This window comes from Desmodus rotundus, chromosome 4, assembly GCF_022682495.2.
Source record: "Desmodus rotundus isolate HL8 chromosome 4, HLdesRot8A.1, whole genome shotgun sequence".
NCBI classification, from domain to species: Eukaryota; Metazoa; Chordata; class Mammalia; order Chiroptera; family Phyllostomidae; genus Desmodus; species Desmodus rotundus.
Genome location: NC_071390.1, coordinates 22,983,734 through 22,996,974, shown reverse-complemented (window position 1 = coordinate 22,996,974; position 13,241 = coordinate 22,983,734). Strand labels below are relative to the sequence as shown.

Below are 13,241 nucleotides of genomic sequence, written 5' to 3'. Positions count from 1 at the left end.
ACTATTGCCTTTGGGTTGCTCAAAAATGTCAAATAGCTTTCTAACACCCCTCAACTAAAAACCAGACCAAAACACCTGCACACATACACACCACTACCACCAACAACAAAATAACAAAAACCTACTTAGTGCTGCCCCAAAAGAGGGAAAAAAAATTCATTTTGTTTATTTTTTGCTAAGAGCCATTAAAAATAGAACTTCTAGGAGAGCAGTAAAAATGAAAAAATTCTATGAAAAAATTCTGCTGAAATGTTACGTAGTTTTGTCTAGTTGTAAGTTCATCACAGATGGTTTTTCATGTTGTAATAGAAAAATCACCTCTGACTTTGGTGCTACATTTAGATTAGAAAGCCGCAATAACTTTGAACTTTCTTGTGGCATTGGTTACATAAATTAACTGATTATTTGAATAGTTCGAAGGCAACAACATAAGCGGCATACATAACTAAAATGATCGATAATCTGCCTACTTTATATGTATGTAATGAAGCAATTTTTGTGTAGAGGATAATAACTTATGGGAACACGTTACAGTTTCCAAAGAAGCATCACATTTTTATTTGATAATATATTTACGGTAATGATTAGCATGCGGCTTTCCTCCCAAAAAGGCATAATTTTATTTATCACTTACGCACATATATAGCACTTTCCTTTCAGAATTTGCCATCATTTTACTATGGTCTTTAATCACATACGGGAGGAGGGGGACTTGCATGAATGTTTAATGTGACAAGCATACATAGGCAGATACACTCGATTAAAATAAAATCAAACGCTTCCATGGATGTAACGATTTTTACTTTATATGACAGTAATTAGCTAAACTATCTGGAACGAAAACCTATTATTAGTTGAACACAAGCTCCAGGATTTTAAAGATCCTCTTTTCAGACAAGAGAATGCAAATACCCCAGAATGCTATCATAACTGGATATCCTTTGAACCAGATTCCATGTCCTGATAAGTGACTCTGGAGAACCAAGAGCGGCTGTAAACTGCTGCTCTGGCGCTTTCCTCCCCAACAGGGGCGCACAGCTGGTAGTGTGCACTCTCCAGGTCCTTGGGGCAGGGGGCTGCAGGCAGCTCTGCTCCTGGAAAGGTAGGCAACTTAGATGGGATTGGCCTGGTGAGGATCCCTGCTGGGAAGCTCCGCTTGGAGGGAACCAGACCCATGAAAGGCAACCTGAAGAATAAGGGGAGGGCAGCCCGAAATGACCTGAACCCCTGCACGGGGCATGAGCCCAAGATCATCTCTAGGTATCAGGTAGAAGTCTTCCGCTGGTCAGATCAGCCCTGCTCATGGTGGGTATGAGAACAGAAAAGGGGGACAGGGCACAGAAACCGCCTGCTAAGCCCCTGCACCTGGGCTCCCCCTACCTCCAGATCCTCACTTGCCTTCAGCCCAGTAGTTCTGAACTGAGTCCTCAGGCAGCCTGCTGACCAGCAACATGACCAGGGGATGCAGGAGATAAGCCACTCAGGCCTGGCCCGGGGTACCTGGCTGGGGAGTGGTGGCAGCAGGTTTGGAGGAAAACGAACTGAGTGGGCCTGTGGGTGGGGAGGAGACAGCATTCTGTAAGCTCAGCGTAGAGGGAACCGGGTAGACACCAGCGGCAGCTGGTGTGTGGGCATACCTTGTTGTTCCCGGTGCCCCGGGGCCACCAGCTCTATGATGGGGGTTCTTAGGGACTTAAGGAAGGCCTACAAGCAAAGTCCTGCAGAGAAGCAAGAGAACTGTAGCAAGGAGAAATGCAGGCTTCAGTTGGAAACGAGAAAGTTTCAGTAGCTTTTGTCTTTCTCTTTCTTTTTTACTGAATCTTGAAATCATGCAAGAAAAGCATCCAGAGAGGCATTTAAAAAAATGAAATGGGGACCAGAGGGAGAAGAAACATTCCCAGAGCAATATCTAGCCCTGGAGTTGGGGGCGGAAAGTGAAGCCTGAACGCTGGAACGCAGCTTCCTTCTTTTACGCTTGCCTGCCACCACAACGCACACATTCATGGATCCCCACCCGGCAGTGCCGTGCACTCACCCCCACCTCTTTCTTGATCTCTGCGCCCAAGCGTTCTTGATCTGCCACAAAACCAGACTCATCCTTCTCTCTGCAACACCATGGCCTGGTTTGGAGACGTCAGCCTGCCTGGTCTGAGAACTCAAAGCAGAAAGGCACGGGGTGCCCCTGTAGCTGTGGTATGGTCTTCCCGGCACAAAGCCCTGCCCAAAGAGGGCCTCCCCACAGTCCACTGGCAACCACCACCTAAGTACTCCCTGGCGCACGTGGCCCGTGCTGCTGCATCCCAGCTCCCCAGCGCCCCAGGGGCTGACTCCCCCAAGCATTTCCGTTCTCTCCTGAGCAGCTCCGCCTCTATCCCCTCCCGACCGGCTGTTCTTTCCCCAGCCTTGGACACCCACTCCTACTGCTTTGCTGGGAAGGGGGGGCCGAGGGGGCACCTGGCAGCTCTCCTCTTTGCCCCCACTCCCATTCCATGTCTGCAACCCGCCAGGGATGTTGTCCACAGTCCTTGCATGGTCCACCCTGTTCTTTCCAGCAGACAGGCAGGTCTCCCCCAGCTCCACCACCACAGCCGCCAGAAAATGCTTGGGGCAGTTAGGGCCAGATCAAAGGCATCAAGGTTGGGCAGGAAAAGATCTCTATTTTTTTTCAAGGCCAGTGCTGTTCATGGGTGTTTCTGTGGGCCTCACAGCAGCGCCTGCTGCTCCTCACTGGGCTAGGCATGATGGCAAGTGAACACCTATTGTACAGGAAGATGATCCCTACCTGCTGGGAGTCTCCAGAATCTCAGGAAACACCACAGATTCGCCCAGAAAACAACTAGGGCCGCATGAGGGCGCCAGAAGGTATGTGGGTTGGAAAAATTAAGACGCCCAAAGGTCAAGGCCTAGAAACAGGCGCCCAATTTCAATAGGCGGAAAAGACAGCCTCCACGTCTGGGTCACCTCCCTTCTGAGGACAGATCCTGCACTCAGGACCGCCCCTTGTGCATGGCACTCCAGCTGTGTCATTACCAGTGCAGTCAACAAACACTGATTAACCTCTGATGTTGAATGGCAGTAATTGATACATATTTGAGCACTTAACATGCATGGGGACTTCCCTTAGCTCCTGACACGTTTTGCCTCATTTATTCCTGGCAACAACCCTGCAGAAGGTATTATTGTCTCCTTTTTGTTAGACAAAGAAACTGAGGCTTAGAAACGCCCAAGGCCACACACTGATTAGGCTAGAATTCAAACCAAGAATTGTGGGACAACAAAGTTCAGTAATAACTCACTTCGCTGTACCGTCTCTCACATACCTGCTTAGTGCAGTTGCTGCAAGGGCTACAAGGGCAAATGCAACCAGGACCCTGCCCTCAGAGGCTCATAGTCTACCTGGGTTGAGCAGGCAAGCAATACAGCTACAGTACTAGGTGGGAAGTAATACGTGACACGGATGTCCTTTACTAACACGTGCTGCATGTTCAGATTTGAGAGAGATGGCTTCTGGCTAGGCAATCAGGGAGCACGCTTTCTTGGAGGTGGTATTTGAACGGAACCTTGGAGAACAGCTTTTGACTCACGGAATCAAGGGTGGGGAAGCGTTCCAATAGGAGGGAACAGCTTGAGCAAAGTCAATGAGGCAGGAACAGACACGCCGCTCATCCATAGACATATAAAACACACTGTCTTCTTGGGGATCCAGTGCCCGGTATTTACAGGGCAGGAAGCTTTCCTGCCCCGCAACAGCTGAAAAAACCACGCTCCTGGGCCATCTATCCTTCCTGGAGTTGATTCGCAGACAGGAAGCCTCCCAGAACTAGCACTGGCTGGGAAGGTGCAGCCAAAAGGCGTGGGAGTCGGTGTTCGGCACCCTAAGTGGTGCAGCCTCACCAGCTGGGACTTGAACTTCCCTCGAGACTCTACACTAGTCCTTGTCAATTCTGGTAGTGCCACTACACCCCACTCAGTGGATGCGGGCGGCGTGGTCCACAAGAGCTGGAACCAATGGGAAGGGAAGCCAAGGCGAGAGCCCCGCCCCCGACGTGACGCAGCAACCCCAGACACAAGCTTCACAGCAGAGGCCCCAGTCTCTGCAGTGGTTGTAACAAAACCCAGACTCCCAGGTCTGGGCCAATGGAGGCGATTTAGACTGGAGCTGGACCGGGTCTGTCAAAAGCTCTGCTCGGCAGCAGCGGTGGAGTCCAGAAGGAGCGCTGGTGCCGCAGCGCTACCTCTCTGCCCCCGCTGGGATTTATTGAGTATTTGGACTGGACAATTAAGTGGCCCTGATGATGTTACCAAGCCCGGTCACCTCCACCCCTTTCTCAGTCAAAGACATTTTGAACCTGGAGCAGCAGCAGCAGCAACAGCACTTCCACGGCGCTCACTTGCAAGCGGACTTGGAGCACCACTTCCACTCGGCACCCTGCATGCTGGCCGCTGCCGATGGGACGCAATTTTCTGACGGAGGGGAAGAAGACGAGGAAGAAGAGGGCGAGAAACTGTCCTATTTGAACTCACTGGCCACAGCCGATGGCCACGGGGATTCGGGGCTCTGTCCCCAGAGCTATGTCCACACAGTCCTGCGAGACTCGTGCAGCGGGCCTAAGGAACATGAAGAGGAGTCCGAGGTCGTGAGGGACCGGAGCCAAAGTGAGTAGGGGGGGAAAGGAAATGCACCCACACATCTGGAGCAATGGCGGAGCGCCCGCAAACAGCCCACAAACCCTACCAGCATGGCCGCCTGCCCCTTTACCCTTTGGCTGGGGTCATCCCTCACGCTGGTCGATGACAACTCCTCAAAAAGCAGGTGCCTGAGAGGGAGCTGGGGCACAGGGAAAAGGACCGGGTGACCCCGACAACTGCTTCTTCCAGAGGGGGGTCGATGCAGCCCAAGAGAAGGCAAAGTAGTTATTGCTGCCCTGATGCTGATAAGCAACAGGGGCTCAGCTGCTGGGTCCAGGCAACTCCCTGTATTTTTGCTCTTTCCAAGAGCTACAGGGGCAACAAGCTGAATCTTTTCTACTTTCTCTCTAGCCTGAGACGAGTTCTCTGATGCCAGAACAGTGGTCCCTCTTCTCAGAAAAGAGGGTCCAAGCTGGTTGTGTCTGCAGCGTCTGCAGGGCCCACAGGGCGCAGGAACTTGGGCAGAGACCAGCAGAGTGATTTCCTCACCTCTCTCCTTGGAGCTCGGCGTTCTCGCACCCACCGCACCCGGCAGAGAGGGAGGGGATAGGGGATAGTTGGAGAGTGCACAGGGACACAGTCCGTCCTGCAGAGCAATCACACCCCTGAGGCGCCAGCCTTAAAAAAAAAAAAAAAGCGCAACATTTTGCTTTGTGTCCCAGACTAAGCGTCTGTGGGCCGAGGGAAAACCGTGCTGAACTTAGTCCAAAATCCTGGCCACTCTCATTGATGGGAGGTGATTTGGGTAGGTAAATCGGGTAACTGAATAAAACTTCCAAGGAAATGTTTGTTTCTGTGGGTACACAGTCTAATCTCTTTCCCCAAGAGATTTGATGTGGCCAAAGCCAAGGCCTATTCTTGACAGTTCCATGGGCCTAAAATCGACACGAAACTGTCTAAATCAGCGAATCAAATTTCTCTTTCTCTCTAAGGTAGCGCAGACATCATCACACAGACGTTCAGCTGCGAGCACGTAGTCTTTTAAGAGCAAAAGAAGAGTCCCCGGGCAACGCACGAGCATTACACGCAGACACTTCCTAACAGAAAGATTCTCGAGCAACTCTCGCATACCGGTCCCCAAATACCAACATGCCTCTCACCTTCAGCTATCCGTGACGGAAAGGAAGGCAAACAAGTTTGCAAATACTGTAGTTGTTATGTAGTTGCAAACCTGCATCCTGAAAATAGTCATTAGCACGCTGAGCCACACATTTAATACAGGGTAATCTCTTTTTTCTCAGATGCTCAAGTTCTAAATAAACGCGAACTAACTACTCCTCCCCATGGAACGTGCCTCAGTGGCGTTCTGACTGTACTTGGGTGGTCGCAGGGTCCCAAGGCGCCAAGATCCACAAACTTTTCCAAAACCCCAGGCATTTACTACCGCGCTCTCCGTACTGCTATCAAATGGGGCCACAGTGTTTTAGGGTCGGGGCTGCCGCGAGGCCCGGAACATCTAAGGGACGCTGTTGTTTTGCTTCTTCTGCAGAAAGCTGCCCGCTGAAGAAGCCTCTGGAGGCGGCCGGAGACTGTAAGGTGGCAGAGGACAGCGAGAGGCCGAAGCCACGTAGCCGCCGGAAGCCCCGAGTCCTCTTCTCGCAAGCCCAGGTCTTCGAGCTGGAACGCAGGTTCAAGCAGCAGCGGTACCTGTCGGCGCCCGAGCGCGAGCATCTCGCCAGTAGCCTGAAGCTCACGTCCACGCAGGTGAAGATCTGGTTCCAGAATCGCAGGTACAAGTGCAAGAGACAGCGGCAGGACAAGTCTCTGGAGCTGAGTGCGCACGCTCCCCCGCCGCCGCCGCGTCGCGTGGCGGTGCCGGTGCTCGTGCGGGACGGCAAGCCTTGCGTCACGCCCGGCGCGCAAGCCTACGGTGCGCCCTACAGCGTGAGCGCGGGCGCCTACTCCTACAACAGCTTCCCCGCCTACGGCTATGGGAACTCGGCCGCGGCCGCCGCCGCCGCTGCCGCCGCCGCCGCCGCCGCCGCGGCCTACAGCGGTAGCTACGGTTGTGCGTACCCGGCCGGCGGCGGCGGCGGGGGCGGCGGCGGGGGCGGCGGGGCCTCTGCGACTGCCGGGGCCTTGCAGCCCGCCTGCAGCGCGGCCGGAGGCGGCCCCTTTGTGAACGTGAGCAACCTGGGCGGCTTCGGCGGCGGTGGCGGCGCCCAGCCGTTGCACCAGGGTGCGGCGGCCGGGGCAGCTTGCGCGCAGGGCACCTTGCAGGGAATCCGGGCTTGGTAGGGTCACGGCGGCGGGCGCCCCACCGCAGCCTGGCACAGCGGGACTGAAGCGCGAGAAAGGATGGGTCCAAGGGCCAGGTCCCCTCGTTAAAAAAAATAAAATAAACGTCTCGCTCACCAGAGCCCGGGAGCGTAGCTCACACATGGCCTGAGAAAGTGGACCCAAGGGCGAGGAGGATGCCCTGGACGGGTCGCGGAGACTGTCTCCGAGGCGGAAAGGCCGGATGGGTGCCTGGGAGGACGACGGCCCCAACCTGGCCCTGAAGGGAGTGCGAGAGGCTGGGAATCTGGCTGCCGTTTGCTTCTCCCAAAGCGAGAAGGCTTCTCTCCCTCGGCCTTCCCGTGGCCTCCTTGAAACGTTGGCGGAAACCCCAAGGCCAAAAAAGAAAAAATGCATGAAGGAGAGAAAAGTGGGCGTCGTGGCTTGAGAAATCCCCAGGCCCTACCGACCCTCTGACCCCTTGCGGGCCGGGAGCGCCACGTTGCAGCCGGTGTTCCTTTTTTCCAACCGCCTGCCCTCAGCAGCAGATTCTTTGGCCTGGATCTCCGCATTGTCAGGGGGCGCGGAACTCTTGCAGAAGAAACAGCGGAACGAAATCAAAAGTTGGGGGTGGGGGCTGAACAAATCCAGGACCTGGTGGCCTATGGGAGGTGTCCCGGGTTCCTTTCTGTTTCGTATTCTGTATTCAGCACATATAATATATGTAACTGTATCCACATGCCGTGTACACACCCGCTGCCATACACTACAGGAGTCAATAAATAAGGTGCAATATTTCCAAACCGTTGGCCGGCTACAGACTTTGTTTAGCACCCCCAGAGTGGGGAGAAACCTTTGAACAGCGAGCGGGGAAGGACTAGGTGGGTCAGGGAAAGTAGTACTCGTCGGGCGCCCGCAGGCCTGTTCTGCCCTGCGCCAGTCCCCAGGCTGCAAGTCTGGGCTCCTCGTGGCTTTGTTCATCAATTTCTTTTTAGTCTAGTGGGGAGGACAGGTCGGAGACTTGCGGCCTTCTACCCCCCGCCCCCATTTTTGCCCAGATGCTTGGGCTAGTGCCCGAGCCCTGGTTAGACCAAGGCTTAGTCTCTGCCCCACCTCCAGGGTCGCCGGGAAAAGAAAACTTCTTCCCAAGCCCAGCCGTAGGCGGCAGGAAGGTGGCTCCTTCTTCGGCCGCCGCCGGGGCTTCCAGAGCGCCCGGCAGCGCTGCGCCCCGCCGTGGCCGAGTTCTCCCCCTCGGCCGCCCTCCCTTCTCCCCCGGCGGCCGCGGCTTTATGCCGTCCCTTGTCATTGCGGAGAATGCCGTGCGAGGTCTGTGCTGCCACACGGCCGATTGTGAGCGTGCCAAGGCGGGTGAATGGGGAGGCCTCAGCGCGCCGCGCCATTGTGGGGCCGGGCCTCGCTGAAAGGCGGCTCCGGGCCGGGTAGGTGCGGAAAGAATGGCTTTTTATTGGAGTCCTGAACAAAAGGTGTGGTAGGAAGGCGAAGTCCCCTGCGCGAACAAAAACCCCAGCGCGTCGGGATTGACGTCCCCCCCGAGCTCCCTATTGCTTCTCAGAGCGGGGGCTTTGTGCAGCAGTCTGCTCCACAGAGGGACGGAGAAATGCGCGGGGGTTTTGTTCCCCACTTTTTGTGCGCTGGGGGAGGGGGCGGCAGGGAGGGACGGGGTCTGGGCGGGCAGCAGGGAGGGGCGCGCTGATTAGGCCCCGCGGGCCCGGGAGCTGAGACGTTCAGCGGGAGTCGGCGGCCTGAATGCAGGGTCATTATTGCTACAAGTTTAGCAATTTCGCCCTTACTGGAGGGGGCGGGGGCTGCTAGTCTGCAGCGGGGCCGCCCGGCTGGGGAACAGCAGAGACCAAGGGGAGAAGGAAGAAAAAGAGGAGGGGAGCAGAAGAGGGGAGGCCGGCAAGGGAATCCTCTAAAACCCGCTGACCGCCCAGGATGAGGCTTGGACGTAACCAAAAGGGCCTAGCGGGAGGCTGGAGAGGCGGCGCCTGGGGAGAGAGGACCCTCCCTCTCCTCGCCTTTCTGGAGGCAGAAAGACCCTGGAGCCGAGCTTGAGTTACTGCACCGGGCTGCCGGTCCCTGAGCTACTTGCCGCCAGTTCCCTAGTTTCTGACAAGCTGCCATGGAGCGAAGACACCGCTTTCCACCACCGTGACGCCCCAAGCCCCCTTCCTAGCAGCTCTCTTCTGGAGCTATTATCTGTCCCTAAGTTGCTTAGGTTAACTTCTCGCTTCCTAACACATTTCTCACTGCCTGAAGATGCAAACGACTCGTTCATTCACCCATCCATTCAGCAGCATTTACTGAGAACCTACTAAATTATGTTCACGTGCACTGTTCTGGATGCCGAGGACGGTGAAAGAGTGTCCTCAGGCGTATGGAATTTATTTTTAGGGGTGCGTTGGCAAGGAGGTAGACAACAAACACACGTGTGAAAATAGTGGATAAATTCTAAAAAGGAACGAGAACCAAGTGCTGGAGGGAGGGTTCTTTTGGAGCAAATGGTCAAGAAAGCCACGTCGAGGAGACTGCATTTAAGCTGATGCCTGAATGACCAAAAAAAAAGAAAGGAAAAAAAAAAAAAAAAGAAGAAGAAGCCAGTCCAAACAGTGCTTTGCTGCTTTGCTATTGCAGCCTCCAAGCTTCTGCATGTGCCCTCCCCTATGTCTAAAATCCCCTTCATTCTCATCTATCTGGTGGACTCGTGCTCCTCCTTCCAGGCTTTTTTCCTGAATCGCGCCAAGTGGAGGTAATCACTCCCTCATATGTGCCACCAGAGTCTTAGGTACTTTCCAATGTCACAACATAGTGTCCTGCAAAGATTTATTTGTCTCCGTCCACGTGAGGTCCCAGTAAGGTGGGGGGGGGCAGGTTGGCATCTTTTCCTCTGGGATAGATAACACAGGAGGAGATCATGGGGCCGGGCTCATTCAGGGCCACCTTCCCTGGTGCTGCAAGACCCTGTCAATAGCCCCAGTGGTTTCGAACTGCCTGACACTGGGTGCTGACTGCAAGAGAGATGCGGGCTGGACTCTTGGCTCACCTGGGCAGAGCTGGGACAGCTGAAATCACCGGTGGAAGATGTGCAACCCAACCATGCAACCCAACTGATCGGAGAGGATGTTCCCGCCTTTGGCACACCGCGATGCCGCCCTGGGGACATGGCTTCCCCCGGGGAGTTGTCCCTTGCTCTAAGCTCAAAACCCAGGAAAGGAAGCTGAAAACTTGGTAATGACTTTGACACCTGGACAGAAAATTTAGGTGTTGGGGAGGATGTGGGGACTTGGGCAGGGTGGGAGATGAAAATCTGGGATGTATAGGAATAAATCCTGGACCTACATCTGGGACCCATTTTGAATTCCCCTTCATTCACTAGATGGAGTATGGCAGATGGTGGAGATGGTGCCTGCGTCCTGGGAACACTCACTTCTAAGGTGGGATTTCAGTGCCTTTGCACCAGGAATGCCAGGGCTCTGGGAGTAGATGCCCTTGCTCCCCTGAGGGTTTTCTAAGTAAGCAACTTTTTCTCCAACCTTGTATTCTTCTGGGCCGTGGCCTCTTAGTGCTCCCAGTACCGGACCCCCAGCTTCCTTCTGGCCTGCATTTCTCTTCCTTCACTCTGCATCCCCTCCTGTCCTGGGGTGAGGGTGGAAAAAGGTGTGTACCCCTCATAGAGGAAACAGAGCTGGTTCTATGGATTGGCTTCCGAGCAGTTTGCGTGTCTTGAGATACTTAAAGCCAGACTGGACCAGCCCCCTTCCCGCTCCCTACCCTTCCCCAGAGCCTGCAGTTTCTTCATATAAATAGCTCCCCATCTCTTCGCGGAAGGATTTCCGCACCGCTCCTTGCTGGGATTCCAGGGCCTTGGCCATTGGAGGATGAAAACCCTTGACCAATACAGCTACCTCTCCCTCAAGCTCCCTCTGCAAGGGAAGAGACCTTCCCAGGCCGAAACTGCTGCTTCACTGGGTTGTTCTGTGAGCCAGGAGGAATCTCGTAAAACTGAGTCAGGTCTTCTAATGACCCATGAGATTTTGAACAGGTGAAATATGTTGTCCCTTTAGGCTCTGGTTTCTGAGCTCTCAGGCGGAGAGAAGAAAGATGGACTATATGATATCAGAGATTATTTCTGGCTCAGGTCTTTCTTGCTTCCCTGAATGGGTGGCTAATCCCTCCCCACCCAGTGACTGGTGCCACACTGAGCTTAAGAACTGAATAGGCTCCACCGGTGGAGGAAGAGGAATAGGTTTTAGAAGGTCAGCATTTTTTTTTTTTTCTGCAGAGCCCAATCTTGAGGGGTCAAGAAGCTGGACTCTGGAGTGGGGCTGCCTCCTTTCTAACCTCAGCACCACCAGCGCCAGTGGTAGGGACCTTGAGTGAGTTAGGAGCCCTCTGAACCTGTCTCCTCCTCTATAAAATGGGTACACTTACAGCGCCTCTATCACAGGTTTTTTAAAGCTACTGTAAAACGCACACCTTTTAAGCGTACATCTCAACGAGTGTTTGTATATGTAAACGCTCATGTACAAGCCATCTTGGCTTTGGAAAACAAGTGAGATGATCCATGTAAAAGGAACTTAGCGCAGGGCTTGCTAAGCATCAGGCATTGACTGCATCGATGTTATAGGCGAGGCCGGTGCTGGCGCTGTGTATGCTGAGAAGCCCAGGACATTCTGCCCGTGAGGCCCTCCCAGGTCCGTGGGGGGGCGGGGGGGAGCCGGCAGGTCGATGGTTCAGAACCCCAACACCGCAGGCGGGCGTCGCCACCGAGGCGGGTCGGAGTCACTGCTGGCAGGCCAGGGGCAGGCAGCTTCGCGCAGACGTAGACCTTTGCTGGTTTTGTTAAATTCGACGGAAGGGGAAGGTGAAAGGGGCTTGTAGGTGGAGCCTCGGGTCCCCTCTAGTTCACCACGGCTGGGAGGGAAGGTTCGGGAGAAGAAACCCAGCGCCGCGCCGCAGGGCTTCTCCTGGGTCCCACGCTCGGCTGTTCCTGCGCAGCGCCAGAGTAACCTGCGGCAGTGCCCCTTCTCCGGGGTGGGGCCGGTGAGGCCGGGTGGGCGGGCGCTTGCAGGGGGCGGTTGTGTTCAAGGCCTCCATCGCAGCCTCCTCCCCCTTCACTTCAGAGTTCAGGGCCCCACGAGTAGTGAGGGGACTTCCTGAGTGCCTTCTCCTAGCTCGAACCGAGCCCTGGAAGGAGGACAGATTCCCAGTGACCAAAAAGAGTTCAGTGCTGGGCCGGAGCCTGGCTCTGCGCGAAGGGGAAGGATCTAGGGAACCGCCGGGGGCAGCGCAGGTGACACGCGGCTGGGCACCGCCTCCCAGACAGGCCGGGGGCGGTCAGAGCCCGCTGGGCAGGGAGCGCACCGGCGAGCCCCGGTAGAGCCTGGCTAGCAGTCGGAATGAGAGCCCAAACTCGAATAGCCAGCCGTCCTGACGATCGCAAGCTGGGCGCAGAGCCAGGCCCAGCGCGTAGCGAGGAGGCAGCACGTTCTGGGAAGTTTTGGTGAGTCCATAGGCCTCTGTAGGAAGCCCAGAGGAGGTGTCCAGGGAGGGCGGCACTGATCCCAAAACCACATTTGCTTTATTGAAAGGACGCGCTTTTAAAAACCTAGGCTGTAGGTAACGCTAATAGCAGCACGGTTTCTAAGGCAGCTTTTCGAAAATTTATTGAAGTAGCAAATACACACAGAAAAGACGTAAGAGCACAGCTCATTGACTCTTCATAAACTAAACACTCCGATGAGACCAGCTCCCAGATGAAGAAACGGTACCTTACCACCCCCCCCCAAAGTCCCCTCGTGCTTCCTCTTGCCACTACCCCCACCACTGTCCTGGGTAACCACTACCCCGGATTCTAACCATGGCCAGGATAAATTAGTTTTGCCTGATTTGCAAGATCATATTAATGGAATCATGTAGTATGCACCCTTATGTGCCTGGCTTTTGGCATTGTGCGATTTATCTATATTGCTGCATGAAATAGTAGATCGTTCTCTTTCGTTACTTAAAGGTATTCCTACTGTGTGAACACACCACAATTAACTTATCCGTTCTGCTGCTGATGGGCAGTTGGGTAGTTGCTAGTTCGGGGCTGTTGTGAGTCGTGTTGCTACAACCATTTTGGAGTAGTATGTATGCAGGACAACTTTCTGCAGTGATGAAAACCTGCTGTATGGGGTTCCCGCTAGTCACGTGTGGCTGGCGTGACTGCGGAATTAGATTTGTAATTTCCTAAACTCATAATTAATTTAAATATAAAGAGCCACGTGTGTCGCACAGCACAGTTTTGGCATGTCTTTTGGTGACTGTAGTAA

At 54.4% G+C, this 13,241-nt stretch overlaps 1 protein-coding gene across 1 annotated transcript; it reads left to right on the top strand.

Annotated features, from left to right (window-relative positions):
* Positions 1-4,079: 4,079 nt before the first annotated feature.
* On the top strand, positions 4,080-7,707 carry NKX2-3 (NK2 homeobox 3). Its single transcript, XM_053922878.2, has 2 exons — positions 4,080-4,656; positions 6,179-7,707. Exons 1-2 carry the CDS (start codon positions 4,293-4,295, stop codon positions 6,925-6,927), a joined length of 1,113 nt encoding a protein of 370 aa, XP_053778853.1. The 5' UTR covers positions 4,080-4,292; the 3' UTR covers positions 6,928-7,707.
* The last annotated feature ends 5,534 nt before the right edge of the window (positions 7,708-13,241 follow it).

What these genes read in the sequence shown, in the direction of transcription:
- NKX2-3 (XM_053922878.2), top strand. Translation starts at nt 4,293, where the DNA reads ATGATGTTACCAAGCCCGGTCACCTCCACCCCTTTCTCAGTCAAAGAC. An exon ending in CGTGAGGGACCGGAGCCAAA is followed by an intron (nt 4,657 to 6,178) that starts GTGAGTAGGGGG and finishes CTTCTTCTGCAG; the next exon opens with AAAGCTGCCCGCTGAAGAAG.